This window comes from Perkinsus marinus (assembly GCF_000006405.1).
Source record: "Perkinsus marinus ATCC 50983 genomic scaffold scf_1104296975980, whole genome shotgun sequence".
Classification (NCBI taxonomy): domain Eukaryota; phylum Perkinsozoa; order Perkinsida; family Perkinsidae; genus Perkinsus; species Perkinsus marinus.
The window spans coordinates 1-9919 of record NW_003200578.1 but is presented as its reverse complement, the minus strand read 5'-3'; the positions used below and the strand labels follow the sequence as shown (position 1 = coordinate 9919).

At 50.5% G+C, this 9919-nt stretch overlaps 1 protein-coding gene and 10 non-coding genes across 11 annotated transcripts; 1 reads left to right on the top strand and 10 right to left on the bottom strand.

The window, feature by feature from the left end:
- Positions 1-3162: 3162 nt before the first annotated feature.
- On the top strand, positions 3163-4809 carry Pmar_PMAR009628 (hypothetical protein; the record flags this gene model as incomplete). The annotated part of the gene is made up of 1 exon (XM_002764906.1): positions 3163-4809. The coding sequence occupies one exon, from the start codon at positions 3163-3165 to the stop codon at positions 4807-4809; it is 1647 nt and encodes a 548-aa protein (XP_002764952.1).
- A 2602-nt stretch (positions 4810-7411) lies between these two features.
- On the bottom strand, positions 7412-7484 carry Pmar_PMAR009627. The gene has a single exon. It is a non-coding gene; the product is annotated as a tRNA-Lys (tRNA).
- Positions 7485-7580: 96 nt separating this feature from the next.
- Pmar_PMAR009626 lies at positions 7581-7653 on the bottom strand. Its single transcript has one exon. It is a non-coding gene; the product is annotated as a tRNA-Lys (tRNA).
- Positions 7654-7750: 97 nt separating this feature from the next.
- Positions 7751-7823, bottom strand: Pmar_PMAR009625. Its single transcript has one exon. It is a non-coding gene; the product is annotated as a tRNA-Lys (tRNA).
- A 96-nt stretch (positions 7824-7919) lies between these two features.
- Pmar_PMAR009624 lies at positions 7920-7992 on the bottom strand. The gene has a single exon. It is a non-coding gene; the product is annotated as a tRNA-Lys (tRNA).
- Positions 7993-8088: 96 nt separating this feature from the next.
- Positions 8089-8161, bottom strand: Pmar_PMAR009623. Its single transcript has one exon. It is a non-coding gene; the product is annotated as a tRNA-Lys (tRNA).
- A 96-nt stretch (positions 8162-8257) lies between these two features.
- Positions 8258-8345, bottom strand: Pmar_PMAR009622. Its single transcript has one exon. It is a non-coding gene; the product is annotated as a tRNA-Lys (tRNA).
- A 278-nt stretch (positions 8346-8623) lies between these two features.
- Pmar_PMAR009621 lies at positions 8624-8696 on the bottom strand. The gene has a single exon. It is a non-coding gene; the product is annotated as a tRNA-Lys (tRNA).
- Positions 8697-8793: 97 nt separating this feature from the next.
- Pmar_PMAR009620 lies at positions 8794-8866 on the bottom strand. The gene has a single exon. It is a non-coding gene; the product is annotated as a tRNA-Lys (tRNA).
- Positions 8867-9510: 644 nt separating this feature from the next.
- Pmar_PMAR009619 lies at positions 9511-9583 on the bottom strand. The gene has a single exon. It is a non-coding gene; the product is annotated as a tRNA-Lys (tRNA).
- Positions 9584-9852: 269 nt separating this feature from the next.
- Positions 9853-9919, bottom strand: Pmar_PMAR009618. Its single transcript has one exon. It is a non-coding gene; the product is annotated as a tRNA-Lys (tRNA).

Sequence of the window (9919 nt, the reverse complement as noted above, 5' to 3'; positions counted from 1 at the left end):
CGCCATAGATAGTTTCTGACTGCAAACTCGTGATTACTTGCGGCTCCATGTTGAAGCATGCATTAGAGTGTATATTAGGCGCAATACTGTAATCGAACGAGAAATTCTACCCCATAACTATGTTTGCTCGATTGTATATTACTCGTACGAAGAATGCAAAATGACAAGTTTGCTTATAACGCTAACAGAGACGCAGCGAATGAGCAAAACGCTAGTACATATTCCCGCAGGGCGTAAGTTACAAGAGAGCAAATAGCCGAAACATAAAAGTAGCGCAGCGTTGTCACATACCGGCAACTGCCAATTTGTACATATATTTCATGCAGGAACATCACACAAGAGCAAACCCTAAAAGATGCCAGACTACATAGTTACAACGCAAAACATATGCGGGGAAATATCCAATGCAGCAAAAAGGAGCAAAAGAGAGCGACTTGCTGGAAAACACTTTGGAACTTGCTACTTTCAACGTTCGGTTGCTAAGGCCTATACCAGAAATTGCTAGGGTGTGAATGTGGTTGCTACCTTGTAACTGAGAAAGCAGCACATACAAAAGAGCAAAAAAGTGAGACTGTCAGAAATTATGGCATTTGGCAAATCCGCAATATAGGCAAAAAGTTGCGATTGCTGGATTGTATTACACCGGTCCACCAATGCTACAGCAGACAGGAGTTCGGAATTTCCAGTATTGCATAAAGCAGTCGCCGGCTGAGACTTTACTGGCAATACTGAGAGACTAATGAAAAGGAAGCATTGCCAATCCAGAAGGAGGCCAATCAAAGTCACCGATCCGCCCTGGAGGGCTGGAGACTCGAGAGTGTGTCTCGAAAAACTTGAGAAGTTTTTTGGGAGACACTGAGTGTCAGCAGGTACGCGGAAACATCCACCTGCACCTTTCAATCGATATGATGAGTTCAGCTATGGTACGGATTGGCAACGAAACGTAGCCTTCGATTGGCTTGCGCAGTCTCCTTGATTAAAAAGGATACTTTTTTATAGTCAGCAGTTTTCTTTACAAGTATCACTCATCCATGTGGACGGCTCTCCTCGCTGGAAGCTCTCTCCTTGTGGGCTCCCTTGCAGATACTCCCGACAAGGCCTATCACTACTACGAGTTCCACCTGGATACTAAACTTTACTGCATCGAAGGTCTCCGAGATGCACAAGAGAGGCCACTTTTTTGCAGCGACTCCATCGCTACGAAGACTGCCGACCTGACCCTTCCCGTTATGGATGATGGTGCTCTTATTACTAGCTCTCACGTGATGATCGGTAGTGATGGGTCTGTAGTGGGATCGAACTCACTGGAGCTGATGAGATGAGTTCATGAACCATAACTCACGACGAATGTGGCAGTACCGTGTAGTGCGCAACAAGGACACTCAGTGTTTTCGTCAAAAATACTTACAATTCAATACTGCCCTAACGATTATCGTTAAAAGATGAGAGTTCGCTCGCCTGCAAACCACAAACCTTCCGCTGGAGATCTGAAGTTAAGAGGGGTTTAAACCTTTGTTTGCCCCGAATGGAAGATCAGAGAACGCATATAAGACTTATATTATATGTTGAGACTCTCAACTTGGGAGGACTCGACTAAGGGCCGCAGACGGTAGGACAGTCCGAATAGGACTGGCGCTGTAGTCAGGCTACTGCGCCTGCACTGAACTAGGTCTTCGGTGCGAAGGGGCGGAGCTCGCTGAGCTTCTTATCAAGAAATCAGCTGGAGGTTATTGAAATTATTTTGGGAATTGGGTGACTAAAAACAAAAAGTTGTCGAGGTTGTATGGCGTCGTCGACGTGATCGACCACGCAGAAGGCGTGGATAGACGTCTCCAGTGTTAAGTGTCTCCTTATAAAGACATATGAGAAAAATGACAGTCGCGAGATTAGACCTTGGATTATTAGGTCGGGAATCTTGGTTACTAACGTACTAAGCTAGCAGTTCCTCTCTTGTGTGGAGAAACGTTTCGTCGAAAACAAGCGGGCAAAGCAACAGCCACACTTTCGCTATATTTTTACGCTGATGATCTGTCAACGAGGGATAGAATGGTACTCTTTTTGTCTTCTGAACCGCCCTAGTCGGGTCGGAATTTTTGCTCACGCACGGACGGACGGACGGACGGACGGACGGACGGACGGACGGACGCACGCACGCACGCACGCACGCACGCACACTAGTGTTCGTGCGCAGTAACATGAGCTTCGCTCGCTCCGCAATTATGTGGAGTAATGGTTGTTAGACACTGAGCTGAGTTGGGTAAACTAGAACTTGAATCAAATCAGAAATCCTCATAGTGTCGTAGACTACGACTCGTAGTGACTCGCCGACAACGAGGACTTCTCACGATGGTGAGTACATGCATCTTGGTGATACCAATTCCGTACGCGCCAGGCACGTCGCGACTTCGACACTTTCGCTCAAGCTTATCCCAGCTTACCAGGGTCAACTTTACACGCTAGAACTCGTCAGTCACATATGTTTCATTCAAGGAGAATAGGAACCCACCAACACTCCCCACGACACTGAAGTAGCCTACTCGTGTACGGTACATGTGAGCCCTTGGAGCAGACCGTCAGGGACAACGCCCAAGGAGACAGTTGATGGCGCCAGCGGGCCGCTGGCAGCGGTCAGAAAAACCAAGTCAATGTCAGACCAATCAATCGCCAACTTGGAACTTGGCGAACTCGGAAACGAAACCTCACCCATGGCTTCATCTTCGCTCTGTGGAAGTGTCCGAAAAACTCTTCGGAAGGATCAAGACGCTTACGCTAAGGATTGCACGTCGTCCAATGCTCCAGCAGACAGGAGTTTGGAACCTCCAGTATTGCATAAGGCAGGCGGCGGCTGAGACTTTACTGACAACAACTGAGAAGCTTGAAAATGGAGAGCATTGCCCATCCGCAAGGTGGCCAATCAAAGGCCCCGATCCTTTCTGGAGGGTTGGAGACTTGAAATCGGTTGGGAGACACTGAGTGCCTGCAGGTACACGCAAACATCCACCTGCTCCTTTCAATCGATACGACGAGTTCAGCTATGCTACGGATTGGCGACTAAACGAAGTCTTCGATGGGCTCGCTCTCATTGAAGGAACGGGATACATTGTACTCCCTTCTCGACGGAGAGTTCTCGTCTGCAGATTTTTTTCGAAGTATCACTCTCTCATGTGGACGGCTCTCCTCTCTGGAAGCCTTCTCTTTGTGGGCTCTGTTGCTGTTCACCACTACGAGTTCCACATGGAGACCACACTCTACTGCGTCGAAGGCCTCACAGATTTCGAGGGGAAACCCCACCCTTGCAGCAAGTCTATCGCCTCTAACACGGCCGGCATGACCCTTCCCGGTATGGACGACGGCAAGTCCCTCATGTTCAAGTCTCACCTGGTTATCGGTAGCGATGGGTCTGAGGCCAGAATTGATGCTCATCCAGCCTATCCTTATCAGTACTTCATGACGACCACGACTCCGGAGCTAGTATCCGTGCATAGTCTCAGAAACGGTGAATCGTTCTTTATCGGTAGTGCCCCTCCTCAAGCTCATAATATGCCTATCGTAGCTGGTGGTTCCTTGTCGCTGAAAGAAGACGGGTGGACCTTCCATTCGACTGTGGTGGTGGGTGGTGCGCGGCAGCATACGTGGGTGAAGGAGGGCTTCAAAGGTGTAGATCCAGCAACAGGCTTCAACCACTCACATGTGCACGACGCTAATCTAGCACCGGATACCTGGACTCTCACCATGGACGAGCGTGAAGAGAAGCCGTTGAAGCTTGTAGCTAGCAACAGTAAGCATGGCCATGCGCACCACCAGGTGGTGGTCTTCACCCACTTCGAGAAGAGAGAGGGCTCTCTAACCTCGAAAGAGGCTGAGGTGCGACTCTACAACGCGTACCAAGTCCCCAAGAACGTGGCGCCTTTGCCCTCCAGGAGGCTAATGACTGCGCAGGAACATCTTCAGATCTTGAAGGACGCAGCTGGAAGTCTACTTTCTGGACATATACCTTCCGATCCTGGTAGACTTATTCACTCAGTGGGCTGGTTGAGGAACCAGCACTTCCGCACCTCTAAAATTATCAAGTATTTTGCCCACAATGCTGGAAAGGCGGCTGTCGAATACTTCGCGAATGGTGCTGCTCCTCGTGCTCCTCCTGGACCCGCCGTCGCGTTCGACTTCCAGTTTCCGAGGGGATGCGAGACTTCTGCCAGGGTGAATAGCCTTTGTATTGCTATCAAGGTTTCTGCAGCTGGTTCAAAACATGCTGAAGGGTATCTTCACGTACAGTTCCCGAATGTTGAGAGGAGAGGCCTTGGAGCGATCCTGGACCTATCTATTAAGATGGAGCACGATCCTTTCGTCATTGACTTGAATGCACACGGCACTGGCTGCTCGGTGGTCTTCAAGTTAGGGTCGGCCGTCTACATCTCCGTAACGGTATGCGTCCACGCCTTGGGTGGTTGTAACCGTAATGTTCACACTGGCGTATGCACTGCGTCTGTCGTGGCTTGGGCGCATTTCACGGTGCATCTTCCTAGACCGGTCGGTAACATCATTCAGGCCACTCTTACCAGTACCCTTGCTCTTCGTGCTGGCCCTAAAAACTTCGTGGAAGTTAAAGGAGGCATCGGAACAAGCGCATCGATACCCTTCCCTAGTGCAAGTGCAAGTATCAGGTTCAACTACGTGGCCGTCACCTTCGACCAATACTTGGAGAGGTGGAAGTTGACCGCTGGGTTAACCTTCGATGCTGGTATCAGATTACTCTTTTGGCGTCCCTCATGGCACAAGTACTATCCCCTCATCTCCCACACTTACTAGCTTCGATTATATTCACTTTTCTTCTTTGTTTGTATCATTAGTGTGCTGGCACTTCTCATATCATGACGCCTCCGGTATCAGTGCTCGACCTCGACAAAAATTGTTTTGAGGAATCGTTTCGGTCCAACTACCAAATGACGGAACGGAGCACATTGGCACCATCACTTCATTATCATAGATGAGCTCGTTTTGTATCGTTTCCCACATCTTGAACTCTGCTGAGGAAGCGGCCATAGACTACGACCCTCAATGTCTAGTCAAATAGAAGGTGATGCCTAACAGCGAGTAGCTTGCTTCTGTTCGTAACAATATAAGATCTGCTGCAAGTTATGCCACTCGCTATTACCTTTTTGTCCATCTTTTGACGCTAAATGCGACGTTCGAGCACGTGTGTTTCGCTCGGGCCGAGCCATGGCCAGTCCTCTATTCATACACAGTATCCAACTGGGTCGTAGTGGGTAGCCGTAGTATTTCGTATACTCGAGCTTCGATAAGGCATACGTCTTAGTAGTCAATTATTGATCGTCTTAATGGCAACTCCTGAGAGTCGCGTTGATAAGTTCCGGGCAAACTCTCATACACTTCTAATCCGCGTTGGAGCCGAATTCTCGTCTTACCGTCCGAACGAGGTCTTCTTGATGTGAAGTGCGAGTAGGGCATCACGCTCATGCATACGATGTGTGCGTGCATGTGGCGCACTTGGCTGCCATACTTCGGATTATACTTTTTCCGTAGGATTCTGCAGTAGCGTGCTACACTGCAAGTTGCAGGTACCATTTCCCAACGCTCTAGCCGCTATTGTCGCCAGGTGCTCTTTCCCACAAGGAAGGCGGTCCCTGGCAAGACAATTAAGGGGTGGTTCTACTTCGAGCCGAGCGAAGACTATGGTGATGTAACTGTGTCTCCAAACGGCCGCCCTTTAGAGCCTGGTCAGATGGTCTTTACTGCGAGAGGATTAGACTTTCGATTAGAGTTGACTATTGTAATACTCTAGTCTAGAGTATGTCTAGTAGACACAACAGTGTTGTGACAACACACCTCCGTTGGTGGAGATAGAACACATAAGACAACAGACAACGATACCATAGCTAATTGATAGAACTGTGTTAGATTATTGTCGCTGAGATAGACGTTCGGATAACTATGGATGTGCAACTGGGCAACTCAACTTCTGTGGTTAAGGGCCGATTAGACCTCACTAGAGCCATCTGCTCAGACTTAGCTTAATATATGTGTATGCGTGCAACTGCAAATTGCACGAATCTCATAAACGGAGCAAGATCAATTGGAGACAGAAATTATGCTGACTATCACAACTATCTTTCAAAGTTAGATTAAATATGTGTTAACTTTGCTACGCGACCTGAGAAGTTGAGGCATCTTCCAAAGTACAACTCACGAGACACTACGCTGCTGCTCAGTGGTCAGTATTAGATACAACCCAGCTAACGTGTATACCTCAGCCATGAGGATCAAGAACCTACTCTGTGGGACAAGAGCTTACGGGAGTGAGACTCACTCCCGTAAGACTCACTCAGTGAGTCGGACGATCGACCTGGTGATGGAGCTCGGTCACCCTAAATGGCCCTGCATGGCATGCAGTGCATGCTGCTAGACATGCCCATCTTCTCTTCTCTCAGCGTCTTCTTCGGCTTCATGGCTCTCGAGAGCCCGTCTGGCATAAGGCCGGTCTGACGCCAGTGGCACTAGCCTAGTGTTCAGTACTGCGATTTGACCGTGAAAGCCATCAGAGGTTCACACATCTGTTCGCATCCGCGCCACCTCAGCCGGCTATGGAGACTTGGATGACACTCACACTAACCTGCGTCGCGGTTCTTTATCGCGTCTGGGAAAAGATAAGAGAATAATGAACTCTGTCACCGCTAGACTAACGGCGCTAGCCTCTAGCGTAGCTTGGAGGGCCGCGCCCGCGGCCGACCCGTGCGCGTACCGATCGGCCCACTGTATCATCTCCACCTTCGTTGAACTCCACGGGTTCAACTCGTCAGGTTGAAGTCCGCACCGAGCAGGCCTCCTTCCTCGGATCGTGTAGCCTCGTTTCCCGGAACTTCCGGGCCGAAATAGCCTCGTCGGCCTGGAGCGTAGACTGCACACTAGCGCAAGGGCTTACTTCTTCGTCTTCGGCCGCGTCTGCGCTGGTAGGACCCGCCGTCCGGAGGAGTTCCCCATGAGCCATTCCAGGCGTTGCTGTCGCTGGATAGTATCGCTCAATGACCATCAATGAACTCATACAGGCCTTCAAGGTACTGTTCCATCGTAGTGCGACCATCGGAGGGGCAGTAGCCAGATATCAGGCGGATGTGCGGATGACGATCACCACGGCAAGCTATGTCAACCATCGCCCAGTCTAGGGACTCCTCTAGACAATTTCTAGTAAACCATAGGCTACAAACCACTTGATGATGTACGCGCACCTCGGGCGAGGCTCGGACACGCGGCCATGGGCTTATAAGGCACGCGCTCTGCCGACTGAGCTACCGAGGCGAATGCAGCATTAAAAATAGTAAAAGATAGACTGCTACACTCTTCCAAGACAATTCCTAGTAAACCATAGACTAAAAACGACTTGATGACGTATGCGCACCTCAGGCGGAGCTCGAACCTGCGGCCACGGGCTTAAAAGGCACGCGCTCTGCCGACTGAGCTACCGAGGCGAATGCAGCACTTGATCTAGTAAAAATGGACCCCTAAACTCTTCCAAGGCAATTTCCAGTAAACCATAGACTAAAAAGCACTTTATGATGCATGCGCACCTCGAGCGGGACTCGAACCCGCGGCCACGGGCTTAAAAGGCACGCGCTCTGCCAGCTGAGCTACCAAGGCAACTACAACTCTCAAACTAGTAAAAGATAGACCGTTACACTCTTCCAAGACAATTCCCAGTGAACCATAGACTGAAAACCGCTTGATGATATATGCGCACCTCGGGCGGGGCTCGAACCCGCGGCCACGGGCTTAAAAAGCACGCGCTCTGCCGACTGAGCTACCGAGGCGAATGCAGCACTTAACCTAGTAAAAATGGACCCCTAAACTCTTCCAAGGCAATTTCCAGTAAACCATAGACTAAAAACCACTTATTGATGTATGCGCACCTCGGGCGGGGCTCGAACCCGCGGCCACGGGCTTAAAAGGCACGCGCTCTGCCGACTGAGCTACCGAGGCGAATGCAGCACTTGATCTAGTAAAAATCGACCCCTAAACTCTTCCAAGGCAATTTCCAGTAAACCATAGACTAAAAAGCACTTTATGATGCATGCGCACCTCGAGCGGGGCTCGAACCCGCGGCCACGGGCTTAAAAGGCACGCGCTCTGCCGACTGAGCTACCGAGGCGAATGCAGTACTTGACCTAGTAAAAATGGACCCCTAAACTCTTCCAAGGCAATTTCCAGTAAACCATAGACTAAAAACCACTTAATGATGTGTGCGCACCTCGGGCGGGGCCCGAACCCGCGGCCACGGGCTTAAAAGGCACGGGCTTAAAAGGCACGCGCTCTGCCGACTGAGCTACCGAGGCGAATGCAGCACTCGACCTAGTAAAAATGGACCCCTAAACTCTTCCAAGGCAATTTCCAGTAAACCATAGACTAAAAACCACTTAATGATGTATGCGCACCTCGGGCGGAGCTCGAACCCGCGGCCACGGGCTTAAAAGGCACGCGCTCTGCCGACTGAGCTACCCAGCCGAATGCAGCATTTGTCCTAGTAAAAATGGACCTATAAACTCTTTCAAGGCATTTCCAGTAAACCATAGACTAAAAACCACTTGATGATGTATCATACATCATGTATGCGCACCTCGGGCAGAGCTCGAACCCGCGGCCACGGGCTTAAAAGGCACGCGCTCTGCCGACTGAGCTACCGAGGCGAATGCAGCACTTAAACTAGTAAAAGATAGACCGTTACACTCTTCCAAGACAATTCCCAGTGAACCATAGACTGAAAACCGCTTGATGATATATGCGCACCTCGGGCGGGGCTCGAACCCGCGGCCACGGGCTTAAAAGGCACGCGCTCTGCCGACTGAGCTACCGAGGCGAATGCAGCACTTGACCTAGTAAAAATGGACCCCTAAACTCTTCCAAGGCAATTTCCAGTAAACCATAGACTGAAATCCCATAGTCACTGGGGTTGGGAGAGGAGTTCCAATCCGCGGCCTGATGCCGAAGGGCTGGAACTCGGACCCTGGCTGCTTGACGGTACTCTGCTGTGCGGCAAGCAACCAGAGACCCCCCAGTAACAAGGGTTGAGGTGGGTGGGTTGAGTTCGAGTTGATCTGGCCTTAAGGGAAGGCCAGAAGGCTGTCGGGAGAGGAAACTCTCAGAGCAACCGAACAGCCGTGAAGGGAGAGACCGAATTCCCCTGTAGGTGGAACTTAGCGTAGCTTAGCTAAGTCTGATTTCGCGGCTCCTGTCTCAACACAATTGATTGTCCCCCTGCGTGACGTGGCGATTTCACATCAGATAACGCCACGGCGTTATCTTACACTAAAAACCACTTATTGATGTATGCGCACATTGGACGGGGCTCGAACCCGCGGCCACGGGCTTAAAAGGCACGCGCTCTGCCGACTGGGCTACCGAGGCGAATACAGCACTTGACCTAGTAAAAATGGACCCCTAAACTCTTTCAAGGCAATTTCCAGTAAACCATAGACTAAAAACCACTTATTGATGTATGCGCACCTCGGGCGGGGCTTGAACCCGCGGCCACGGGCTTAAAAGGCACGCGCTCTACCGACTGAGCTACCGAGGCGAATGCAGCACTTAAACTAGTAAAAGATAGACCGTTACACTCTTCCAAGACAATTCCCAGTGAACCATAGACTGTAAACCGCTTGATGATATATGCGCACCTCGGGCGGGGCTCGAACCCGCGGCCACGGGCTTAAAAGGCACGCGCTCTGCCGACTGAAATACCGAGACGAATGCAGCACTTGACCTAGTAAAAATGGACCCCTAAACCCTTCCAAGGCAATTTCCAGTAAACCATAGACTAAAAACCACTTATTGATGCATGCGCACCTCGGGCGGGGCTCGAACCCGCGGCCACGGGCTTAAAAGGCACGCGCTCTGCCGACTGAGCTACCGA